The sequence below is a fragment of the Mytilus californianus genome, unplaced genomic scaffold, assembly GCF_021869535.1.
Source record: "Mytilus californianus isolate M0D057914Y unplaced genomic scaffold, xbMytCali1.0.p SCAF_7, whole genome shotgun sequence".
Lineage (NCBI taxonomy): Eukaryota > Metazoa > Mollusca > Bivalvia > Mytilida > Mytilidae > Mytilus > Mytilus californianus.
The window spans coordinates 55,193,294-55,206,992 of record NW_026262723.1 but is presented as its reverse complement, the minus strand read 5'-3'; the positions used below and the strand labels follow the sequence as shown (position 1 = coordinate 55,206,992).

At 32.3% G+C, this 13,699-nt stretch overlaps 1 protein-coding gene across 1 annotated transcript; it reads right to left on the bottom strand.

The window, feature by feature from the left end:
* Positions 1–472: 472 nt before the first annotated feature.
* LOC127709448 (ficolin-1-like) lies at positions 473–9,553 on the bottom strand. Its single transcript, XM_052215003.1, has 6 exons — positions 9,335–9,553; positions 8,258–8,329; positions 6,082–6,212; positions 3,111–3,207; positions 2,301–2,465; positions 473–745 (listed from the first exon to the last, which is right to left on the bottom strand). Exons 1-6 carry the CDS (start codon positions 9,441–9,443, stop codon positions 516–518), a joined length of 804 nt encoding a protein of 267 aa, XP_052070963.1. The 5' UTR covers positions 9,444–9,553; the 3' UTR covers positions 473–515.
* Between the last annotated feature and the right edge of the window lie 4,146 nt (positions 9,554–13,699).

Here is a 13,699-nt window from a genome sequence, read left to right as displayed (position 1 = left end):
TTGTGTGTCATGTATCTATAGCGAAGTTGAAAAGCTTAGACATCCCAAATTTCAACAAGTGGTTCCAAATCAAAGGCTTAAACCCCTTTGCCTAGCGTAGACGTATCTTATTTATTCGAACATATTGTCGTTATACATGTTCGAACAATGACACGTGCTGCGAATTCGTAAGTGTGTTCTAACAAAAAAGGTTTAGTCGATATATGAGTTTGACTAAGTACAATTTATTCACAGCGTTTTAGACTAGGGCCGATTAAGAGCTTGTTTAGCGTATAGAGACACCTGTCTATAATTAAAGATTGTTTGATGATTTGAGTCGTTAGTTTGCTGTCTCATTAACCTGTACCGTACATATTTTTAATTCTTATGTATTATTGAAAGGACGAGTAGAGTATCACCTTTTGTGGAGCACTGACCATTATAGTGCATCGATATATTTATCTTTGTAATGGATTCAAACAAATAAATCGAGTTGTATTTCTTTTAAATACTTTAATTTGTTCAGCGGTAAAGATTTATTTTGGTCTGGTCATCATTACAGCGTATTTTATTGAAAATCCAGACCCTTTCCATTGCTCCCACTCTATAGGACTACTTTTCTTGTTGTAATATTTGGTCAGTGATACGTTGTCACAAGCATAATACCACCATCCGGAGGTAGCGGCACAGTTTCCTTTCGGATATGTATCATTGTCACTGTCTGGCGTTGAAAAGGCAAGACCATTGTGCTTGGAGAGGGAATCACCTAAACAGAAAATTGGAGTAAAATAAAATTCTGAACAAAAAATTGCCTTAAGATTTTTATTTTTTTTTCATTCATATTTAAATATATGTCATTTACAAATTTTAAAGTAGGCGCATAATTTTGGACTGTTTGCACCTTATATACGTTTTTATACTCAAGTTATAGTATGGAGCTTAGAAATAATTTTAAACTTTTGAAGACAAATTTTCACAAAAACAGTTGTTTATGGTGGAATACTTTTGGATCTTTCATATTTATAAGCATACATTCCACCGAAAAAAATCCACATAAAGATAAAACATTGGTCTTTAAAAGCATTAATTGGCATCTCTAGATCTACTCCCGGTAATAGTGTTTTGGAAAAACTCCTTAAAAACGGCAATAATCTTTTAAAAATAAAAAGTTTGATACACCTTTTAACAAGTTTTGTGCTGTAACATGTAAAGCAAAATTATTTGATACATCATATCTCGCTTCAGATTCCATTTGCTTGTATATGTTTAGGCTACATGTTAATAATACTGTAAATTCACAGTACTTAAAATGAAATAGTTGGGTCCAGTGAAATATCTTTCTAATGACTCATGATGACTGAACAAAAGAGTAAGTTTGATTGAATAACAAAAATAAATCTTCTCGCTTCTACAAAATTATGTTTAAACTTGAGGAGTATTTCTTACTAGTATTTTGTTTTCGTTAACTCATACTCAATTAAAATTTAGGTATATTAATTATTTTATTCATGAAATCTAAAAACAAAGGAAAAGTCGGATTTATCTTCATCATGAGCGCTCAAAAAAATTAAATATTTGAAAGCCATCAATACAAATACTTTAGAAGCAAAATGAACAATATGGATCTAAAGGAAACAGCAAAAATCATCCAAGGTCGACCTGTCTAAGGATGCTGGTTCCTTAGTTTTAAAGATATAGACAACTGATATATACCACCGTACGGCCTTCTAACAATGAGCAGACTGTACAATATTAAGATTCGAGTATGTTTAAACAACTTCTGGATATTTTTGAATGTATTCGTATCAGTAATAAATAATATATAACATAATTACAATAAAATTGAGAATGGAAATGTGGAATGTGTCAAAGAGACAACAACCCGACCAAATAGCACAAAACAGCCCAAGGCCACCAATGGATAAGCTTGTTTATATCAATAATGTACACGTAAGAGGTAACGAGACGGATGGAATTTTCACAAAGAGTACAATAGAGGTAATTCAGTTTAGCTTTGATGTCAGTACAAAACCTATTTCAAAATGTTTTAATGTTGAATGAGATAGCTGAGAAAACCATTTAAATTTTGCATGTTTGACAATAATGTTTTTAGCATCAAATAAGCTTCGTTGGTGTCATCATCGGGGACCGTTTAATATATTAGTCATAATTTATTTTTGTCATCCTACTAATATTATTAGTAGGATGACAAATAAATGTTTTGAATTCAATTGTAAATTTTTTTTTGGTAGAATATTTGTCAAAACAGTTTACGATAGATTGTATTCGTTATGATGTACAAATATTAATAAGGGTCTTACCGGCATTTCCACTGTATCCTCCCACAGACAGCTTGTATTTCGATGCACTGTTTCCAACGGTAAATGACGAGTACTTGGCAAAACGCTTCTCGCCCTTGAAATTCGTCAGATCAACTCTGACCTCACAGTTACCATTGGTTGTCAAAGAGTGCAATACACTATTTCCTAACAGAAATAAGGTAGATTAATATTAAGTACAATTTTAATATGTAAAGACATTTTGCAAATTCATGGTATAATATGAATATTTAAGTTATAGTTAAACTTAAACTATGAGATAAAACGAAATGCTACATACAATGTATACGTACATGGACCCGTGCGAGACCCTCATAGGTAGTCACAGTCGTTTAACACCCCATGGTAGTAGACCATGCACTTAAGGTCAACACCTTTTTAAACATACAATTTTGTCTGATATTGTACTTTATATGCTTTACGGCAATAAAAATTATCATTATAATAATGGACCGCTGTGGACAATAAACCAGCAACAACTAGGAACAAGTAAACAAATGTTATATCTAATATAATCATGATATAAATTATAAAAGTCTAACACAGAAAAAAAAACGCACAATTGCAATTAAATGAAAAAAAAAACATATTTTTGAAAAAAGTACCTGTGGCAGTTTATTATAATTTTTTTTTATCTTGTCGGACACAAGAAAATGGAAAGTGATAAAATGGTATCAATTGTTTCTTTACAATTTGAAGTCAAAGATCAAATTTCCATTTGGAAAAATTAAGGGGGTCGTGCTTAAAATTTTTATTTGAATTACGTGTGCAACGAGTAATGGTTTTGATTACCTATCCAAAATTCTCTTTTCAAGTTTCCAAACCCTCTTTCATATGTATGCCAGTTTCTGTTGAAATTCTCACTACCATCAACTCGTCTAACAATGACCTGAAAAGTTGCAAAATCAAGTAGTCCGTTTTAAATAAAATATCATGCTGAATTAACCTATTAAACAATTCATTCATTCATTGCTTTGGATGGGGTTGAGGAGGGGTTAATGAGGGGTTACTTTCAGTTTATTTAATGCATGGCATGGAAGTATGTAATATTTATTGTAGTTAATTTTGTCTTTTTATTTATAAATGCTTACCACTACGTCCATTGGTCTCTAGTGGATAGTTTTTTAATTTGTAATGATACCACACATCTTCTATTTTTTATATCGCTTTTCTTTTTGAAAAGTTAAACTGCAATGTCTAGTTTCTTTGATTTACATCTCAATTCAACTATTGTTTAGCGAATATTGCTGTACTTCGTACAGATGTTTTGATAAGGTATGTCTACATATTACATGTTTATAAAACGTATGTGGCCCGAGAACACAGTTATTTCGTAGTGCATTTCTTTCAGACAATAAATGAAAATTTAAAAAATCGCACGTGCTCTTTCTCAATAATTTTTTTAAAGTGTATTTTACTGCTTTTGGGACAAACTATATCAAAATTATAGAAACCTTCGTCAGCTCTAATTCAAAATATGGACAATTTTATGTTAAGGGGGTCTTGAATTCTTTTGACAGCTTCAAACCATGGACTTTCTATACTATTTCTTAGTATAGAAAGTCCCTGTTCAGGCATACTAATTTTTTACCTTTTTACAGCTGGACCAAATCACTACTTTACTTTAAAATTCATGACCCAATTTTTGTTTACAGTGTAATTTCACCCCCCTACTTGCTATTTGAGGCATAAAACATGAAGATATAAATTTGGAATGTGTATAAAAAAAATTGCATAAAAAAAAGGCATACTGAAGCTTTAGGTGTAATACCACCAAATCATAGTAAGTCACATCCGGTTGCATACGAAAATAGGTCTAAAAAAATATTCCCTTGAATTTGACAGCTGTAGGTAATTGATCCTACATTTCATTGCAGTAAAACGTTTCTGAGTCATAAACATATATCTTGGGTATTTCAAAGCACCATTATTTCTTTATTTGGGGGTTCTATAGAATATTTTGGAAACTTGAGGTTACATGGTTACTAAAGCTTGTACACAGGTTCAAAAAGGGGGGAAATTTGATTGGTTAACTTCCAGTGATGGTTATTTTCTTATATGCAATGAAATGTTATGTGAATTTTTTTCTATAGTACTGGACAGGATAAAACTTTACTCATGCCAAGTATTTCTTTATTTGAAACAAAGATAAATTCTGCACAATTTTTTGAAAAGTGCAAATTTAACAAAGACTAATAGGGGAAAATCAATGGTGGTATTACACCTATAGGAAATACAAATTTGTTTCGTTTTGCTCATTTTTATACTCAGGTGACATGATATATGAAGTCTGAGTACAAAATTAAAGGACTCTTGCATTCAACTTTTTTGCAGACAGTATGGTCTGATACAAAGTTTTTTCACTTTTCAGTGAAAAACTTGCATGTAATTTTTGTCTCAACAGGCATATATTTGAACCACTTACTATCCTACAGAAGAAAAGAAAGATATTATGTGAAATGAAACAGGTACAATGACATTGTAAAGTGCTTTTTATAAAAATTTAGTGAATTATTTATGATGGACTTCAACTTTTATGTACAAAGCTCCTCACATTTTACTTGCTTCAAACAAGACGTTAGAAGAGAACCATTCATACAACATATTTTGCACATTTTTTCTGTGATAATCTACTTTTTCTCTAGAGTCAGAGTTCACAAATGATACAACTTGATAAAAGCCTAGAAACACAAATATTGACACATGAAAACCTGTCAGATAGAAAGTCAGAATGCCACTTATGCATAAAAATGTAAAAGGCTTGTAAATGCTTATTTTGACCATATAATGCCCAAATCAGGAAATGGGACATTTTGGCAGAATTATCTCTCAAATAAAAGTTTAAATCCTTTACTTTCATGCAGTTTGACAAATTGACTCCAATAAATCATTCAGGGAAGTTGCATAAGTACAGATTCTATATTTACTGGTTTCATCTCTTAGGCTCGAGAACACATGCAGTTATTTCGTAGTAAAAAAAAAGGCAGGATGAGCAACTTTGCAAAAAAAAAAGGCAGGATGACAATTTATGTAAAATAAGTCAGGATAAACTAATAAAAAAAAAGGCAGGACCGAATAGAGCGAAAAATAAAAAGGCAGGACAGAGATTACAACTAAAAAAAAGGCAGGACAACATTTTTCATCCTTGCTCCCCCATAAAAATCAAATGGTAGCTCGCTAATATCTATACAGTGTATTGTATATTGACACACGGTACCAGGCTTAAAAATTGCTTAATGGCAAAAATATTTATAGCATTTAATGGGTGATGTGTTCTTAATTAAACCTTTGATTAAAGACATAAAACATGAATGTTTGTATTCGTTATTTAATTTATTTCAAAAATATTTTTTTCCAACACAATAAACAAAAACCGAATTTAAAACTTATTAAAACATGAAACATTAACAATGTTCTGATTAATGTTGTGAATGTTTTATATTTGACTACTTAATTCGCATCTTCAAAATTGAATGCCGATTTTTGCCATCATTTTTCGCCAACAAAATCTGATCCCAGTATTCAAAACACGGTATTTTCTCATTTTTAAACTTGAATGATATGATTTTTCTAATCATATGCATTTGTTTGCAAACGAATGCTTTTCGTTGGATAATTTTACAGTTTTCTTTTTTTATTATACTTTATTGGTCAAACTTTGGTATCGATACTTTTTGTTGATTAGTATATTCATAGTGAAAGGGGTGTCTGCAGGAGGTTTTGAGTAACTGAATTATTTGAGACAATTATATATAATACTGACCGTCCAGCCACCACCATCTGTTTCCATATCGCAATATACTGACTGTGGTTCATTTTCATCTGGATAGATTTTATATATTCCACTGTGTTCATGTTTTCTGTGAAGATCTTTACAATCCTTTGGCTTGAAATCTTAAAAAAAAAATTTGTTCTAAATAAAATAAAAAAGATACAGATCTATGAAGTAAGCGCATATATTTAAAAAAAGAACAATTATACCACCAACCTTTCTTTTTGAAAGAATGCTGAATAATACTAGAATGAACATCAGAAAATTGACCCCCCTTTTTTTTAAGAAACGCTAGCGCTGTTTGTTTGTAAGATCAGGACATCGCAAATGTACTACGGAATCCGATGATTTTAAACGTATAGATTTTAATTGATAGTATTCCTGTATCAAATTTCTAAAGATTTTTTTTTTAATATTAGTTTAATTTTTCTCAAATAATAATGTAAACACGTTATTAGAAATTACAATTTTCTAGATCTGTATCCGATGGCGGAAATGACGTACGTGCCTTTTGTGACCAGTCTTATAAAAAGTGTTTTTATAAAGTCATGAATATACGATTCATGTTTAAATTTTTTATTGCTTTAAATCACCCTTCCAGTTCACCACTCTTCGTGTTGATTCGTCTTAACTTATTACTATATTAAAATGAAAATAAGATGATTGCCCGTAGAGATTTACAATAAGTGTATGACTCCGACCCAAGTCCAAATACAAGTCAGAATAAGACATGTAAAATGAAGGGGGCATCTCAAAATGAATAAAACAAATATTGTAACCATTGCACTTTAATCATTATATTATTTATTGAAAACTTGTTTTCGGCGATTGATAAAAGGCTTTTGTTGACGAGGAACAGGATCAAGCTACTCCTCAACGAACAGTAGAGGAACCTGAACTTAAACAAATAATGGGCCTGACAATGGAAAATTGTTTGAAGGAATGCTAACATAGGACAATTTTTTTAATTTATTTGTCAGTTAAAAAAAGGCTATTGAATAGCTGAAATGTTAATAATCTTATGGAATTGTCTTTTTGAAAAAAAAAGAAGCATCGCATGGTTCTCTGTAAGACTTATTTCTGTACACTTCTAAAATCGGACAAACAGTTGCAGGCTAACTTGATAAGGATAATGATTAGATTGATTGATTGATGATTGATTGATTGTCGGAATGACTTAGAAGATTAACGGCATTAAATGCCTGCTGATTGAATATTCGAAATGATTCACATAACTTATGAAATCTCATCAAAATCGATTCGAACAGGAGAATACATTACAATTCACTCTCGTCAAAAACACAAAACAAGTATTTCTTACCACAAAAAGGTTGATACAATGACCAATCATTAAATTCAAAATGTTTATCCTATCCTCCAAGATAAGACTATACACAGTAGAAACAAATACACAACCCCCCCCCCCCCCCCCCCCCCTTAACTCAAATATTAACAATAGTATTATCCAATTTCCTTTTAAATAATTGTCAGTTAGAAAAAGGACCATTTAACTTAAAAAAAGTTTTTTATGTAAACGATACGATTTATGAGGTAACAGGAGCAAAAAATGGTTGTTCTGAACATATCTGTTACATGCGTAAATGAAAAACCGCCTATTCTACAGTAAAAATGAAGAAAAAAACCGTCATTAATTTGATAAATATTTTGCCCTATCACCACGCAACGATTGAGCAAGGTACAATTAATCATTGTACATATTATTTTGATATCACCCCTATATCTTACCTGTATGATTTGTAGTCTTACTCGTACTTCCTAATAAGACAACTCTCCGCCAGAGACCAAATTACATAGAAGACTTAACAAATATAGGTCTCCGCACGGCCATCAACAATGAACAAAACCCATACCGCACAGTCAGCTATAAAAGGCCCCGAAATGATAATAATTATATATGTATTAAGTATATATTACACTTCCACAGATTTATATCTCTATCGTACCCGACCCGATGGTTATTTCATCTTTTGTTGGTTTAACTTCGAGTATTCCTACGGCACGCATTGTTGAAATGTTTTTCGTGGAGATCACGTGCAGACATTGATCTGTATTAAAACCACGAGACTTTGTCAGCCAATCAAAATAATTGAATTTTATGAATTATCTACATGTACATGTATGTTAACGTAATTTTATGAATATTTACCCGTCTTTTTGTTTCCATCAGCCGCCATAAGATTTAAAACTCTGTTAGCAGTATCTCCATAGAAACATACACCTGTAAAGTACCATGTGACGTACTTTAATCTTAAAAATCAATTTAATTTTTTTTTTCTCGAAAAACCACGAGTTGGTTCACCGTTACGGAATATCTGTTTCACAGATGACAACGGATATGTTCCAATCGTCGTAACCACATTCCCGTCCTCTTTCCCCCGAATGTGACCTACCGAAAGAGACACATCACCACGACGGGTGTCACATTAGCAGCAGGAGCTACTTACCCTTCCAAACCACCTGAGATCGCCCCCGGTTTTTGGTTGGGAACGTGTTTCTCAGTCTTTAGTTTTTTCTGTTGTGTTTTGTATACTGTTGTTCGTCTCTTGGTATTTTTCTATTTTGCCATGGCGTTGTCTGTTTATTTTCGACTTATAAGTTTGAATGTCCGTGTGGTATTTTTCGCCACTCTTTTTCAAGTGTTAAATGTATTTAAAATAGTCGGATAGCAATATAAACAGTTGAAAAAACACTGTTCAAATGTAATGCACATGTTATATTAACTAATGGAACTCTATATAAAACATACGCATATGCATGGTTATGTTGCTTAGTCCAGGTCTAGATTAATATTACTACAGTGTAATTATTAACAAAACTTTTTAAAATTTATTTGGTAAATATTGCAGTGAAACCGGTTACATCCTCATAATCTTGGACAATTTCGACTTTGGAAATTACAAAACTCATAAATCTTTAACAAAAATCAAAAAGTATCGTTTGATTGTTTTGGTTGCTGTCTCGTTGGCATATTTCCCAGGTATCATATTATTCACCAGAATCAGGCGCAGATCCAGCCATTTTGAAAGGGCGTGTTATACACATGCAAGTCATATAAAATGGGGGGGGGGGGGGGGGGGGGGGTTCCAACCATATGTCCCCATACCAAAGCATTAGTTGTCAAACAAAAATTGGAGGGTTCAAATCTCCGGACTCCCCCCCCTGGATCCGCCACTGAGCATTTCTATTTATCAGGACTAAACAAATCATATACATTTGTACTCACCACTATTTGATGATGACGTAACTTTATTGCCGGTATTTTGCGAATAGGATTCCACCATTCCCTGCAGAAGCATGGAAAATAAATACATAAACAATTGTTTTGAATACATCTGACTTCAATCTGTTGATTAAATGTTAAATCTATACAGTGCTCAGCAAGAAAAAATGATGTGTTTTGCTATCTTTCTATATCATGATACAGTCGTGAACGTTGCTTTTTTTTTATATCGCATGACAAGAAATTTTGGCAGATGATTTTTTGTTTACGTGTAAATTTTGGAAATGTAACACTATTTTATATTGATTTCAAAATCAATTCTTGTATCAGATGTATCATGACATAATATTTGGCTTCGTTTGTTTTTTCAAGGTCTCAGTTTGGCAGTCTTTGTTTGCATGAAGAACAAAGCAGAAAATGTGGTTGATCAAAATAGTTATTGTTTCGTTAGGTGTATTTTACTAAAAATTGCTATTACATCAAATTATATTTTTTTTCGAATTTTTTAATATGTTTTTTTGTTGCATAAAACCAAATTCAATAACTTTCAAAAGACGAACAACTTTAAAATTTTAAACTAAATGTTTGACATTGTTAGTAGTTAAAAAAAACGTCTTTAGTTCTTAATTTTCGATATAAAAAAAGAATGGAAAAGCAAATTAACTGAGCAGTTTGTGCAATATAAATACGAAAATGTCGAAAAATAAAAATGCGACAAATATCAATGTTTGTGAAGCAGGCAGGATCTGCTTACTCTTCCGGAGCACCTAAGATCGCCCACGGTTTTTGGTTGGGTTCTCAGTTTTCTATGTTGTGTTTTATAGACTGTTGTTTGTCTTTTGGTCGTTTTTTATTGCTATGGGGTTGTAAGTTTGTCTGCGACAAATAAGTTCTAATATCCCTTTGGTATCTCCCGCCTCTACTTTCTGAAATATAAATTAAAGTTTTCTTAGAGCTATTTATTAATTTAGGTAAGAAAAATGCACAAATTCATCGCTTCTCGAAAATACCTTCAAAATATAGGGACTTTAGGGCCTACAACGTATTTTACTGAAGAAATTAGCAGTCAGGTTTTTAAAATAGATCAATTTAAGAATAACATGTAACCTTTTTGATAATTTAAGATATGGTTGTAATTCTAGATCATATTTTGATAAAAGTGAACCTTTCCGATCGCATTATCCGCCAAATAGGCATTTCTCTGGTAATGATAAATTATATTTGATAATACAACACGTTGAAATTGGTTGTAAATTAAATACGTTAGCGATTTTATATTGGTTTCGAAGTAGACCACCATAATGTGTTTTTCCTTTTATGTTTCCGCATAATAGCCATGAGCTACATGTATATCACATACATCATAGCTTATAAATGGAATTTCAAACTGTAAGGAGTTTTAATGGCAAGTAAGGTCCCATTTCTATGTTGTTGTTTATCCGCTATATTTTCAATTAAAATAAAACATTCTTACCAATCAGCAGCCTATGTTTTAGGCGGGGGTGTTCTCGTTTGAATTGTTTCACATTTGTTGTCTTTTATATAGCTTAAGTGTGAGTTTTGCTCATTGTTGAAGGTCATACGGTGACATATACATGTAGCTACTTGTTACATATCATTATATAAAGTGTGCTCCAATCAAATTTCCAGAGACAATTCAATATAGGAACTTGAGAGCTACTAGTTTTTGTAAAGCATTGATCATTTTTTTTACTTTAGTTGAATTTCCAGACTGCTGTGTAATATGTAGTATGATAATCAATGAGACAATTCAATAACGTGCATTGTACGAATGTCCAGCTTTCTACACAGTGTACTAACTCTTTAGAATGTGATATTTTGTGAGAAAAAAAATCTAACCTGACCTATTTGTCCCACTATTTCATGTAGTGACTGTACGTTTATCTTTGCCAATTATTTCTTACCCGATTTAATATAATAGAGACACATCTTTGTGTAAAATATTTTTTTCTCTAACAAAAGTAGACCTAATATGCAAGTACATCTTTTTATGTATTTTCCTCCTACTCTGCATACTTAAATGGTAACACACTTTCTTTTCGTCAATTTAAGCGTCTTCCATCTTGAGATGCTAGTAACGTACGTTACACCTATCCGCTTTCCCCAGTGCTCTTTGCTAAACATACCACATCACCTTATAATCATACTAATGTCGTACACGCAAGTGTATCATTTGTCTGCCCAAATTGTTCATATTATGTTATCATTGTGACATATTTACAGAAACCAAACAATTTTGATATCGACGATAAAGACATCTGATTATGGCAATGATTGGCGTCTACAGTCATAACAAATATTGCCAATATCGACATCTGGTTATGTCATGGGTGTATAAAATCATCATCGATAAATAAGTAATTATTGCCGATATCGATGATACCGACATTTCAGTTATTCTTTAGACATGTATGAAAATATCAAAGGAGTAAAGAGATATATCAGAAATCGCGTTTGATCAATATTCTCTTCGCACAAGTTAATAATATCATGTTGCATCGTGTTTAGACTTATCTCTTGTACTTCATCACAGGCACTTGCCTCTGATTTTGTTTTATCTATATATGCGTATACCTTAATGTTATAGTAAGGTGTAAAACGATTCAGAGAAAAGTGTTTGTGACTTTCGTGTTAAAATAAAATATAGAAATTCATAAAATACGTACCAATAATATCATTTTTAAACAATACTTTTCTTGGTCTAGATGTCCATAATTTCTGTACCAAATAAAACTTTGGGATAGATTGCATTCGATTTGGCAATTTAATCTTGCATTCGTGTTGGCAATTTAATCTTGCATTCGTTTTGGCAATTTAATCTTGCATTTGTTTTGGCATTTTAATCATGCATTCGTATTGGCAATTTAATCTTGCATTTGTATTAGCAATTTAATCTTGCATTCGTAATGGACAATATTACATATTTCATATCCAGTTGTCTCCCGTTCATCAGAAAATAATTTCAACAAAACATACAAAAATCGTTGCATTGCCCGTCCAATTTGTTAGTTAGTAAAAAACATTTTCTTCACTTCTACCGACGTCTCTTATAAGCAAAGTAAAATCATTAATACTACTGACATGAGTGTCTTATCCTAGACGTGATATCTTTGATGGTCAAAAGTGTCAAACATGGACAACATAATTGTTTTAGAATCGACCAAGAAGCTGCAATATTTTGGCATATGTATTTATACCAAAAGGGGAAAATGTTTGTTTTACATTCAAATATCATCAGGTTATACTAGACTCAAGCTGGCAGCCACTTTTAGCAGCCAATCAAGATAGCAGCCACTTTTTTTCCAGCAGCCAATTTTGATGATATGTCTAAAAACCAAAAAACTGTATAAGACTCAAACGTTCCAAATATCTCAAAATCTTAGTTAAATGTAATTCAACAGCGGAATTTGACAATTTCACGGCTTGTAGTCATTCTCAAAGGATTTCAGTCCGTTCTAAATACCAATAATGATAGCAGTCACTTTTTTGTTGGCAGTTGTAAGGAATCGTATTATATATATAATTCAAACCAATTTGGAATGAATAAACAAGATGCAATGCACGATAGAAAAGTTACATACATGCTTTCCATAAACTCGGCATGCTCAAATATCAAGTATTTTCGCTGAAATCATTTTTAATATTTTTTTTTGTACATATGAAATGAATACATTTTGATATACTTGTAATGGTTATCTATATTTTAATGTGAACAAGTATTTTCACAAAACTCCTGCGTGGACTATTTTGTACGGCATGCATCATTACCAACTCATTGAATTAAAACTGAAACTTTCCTTGTCAAATGTGCCAGTACAAATAATTGACATATAACTAAAACTGTGGTTAAACGGGCCCGGATCCCAGACAAATATTTAAGCGGGGAATAACCTAGGTCAACACCTTTAAAATGAGCTAGGTCTGGTTCGGAACTTTGCCGTAGGGAGTTGCCGAGGAGTACCGAAAGCATGTGTAGTTAATACGAAAAGTACGTATAGGGACAACTTTGAACCCCTGTGGTGGCCAAACGTATTTTTTTTCTATAACAACAACTTTGAAAATCTACAAATACCGAATGGGCCTAACTCCCAAAAAAACCTTCCAGTGGGCCCTTTCCTAAGTTATTACCTTTCATTTGAGCTATGTCCTGTAGCGAACTTTGCCGTACGAAGCTGGCGAGGCTTACCGAAAGAGTGTATGGTGGAGACGTATTTTTTTCTATAACAACAACTTTGAAAATCTACAAATACCGAATGGGCCTAACTCCCAAAAAAACCTTCCAGTGGGCCCTTTCCTAAGTTATTACCTTTCATTTGAGCTATGTCCTGTAGCGAACTTTGCCGTACG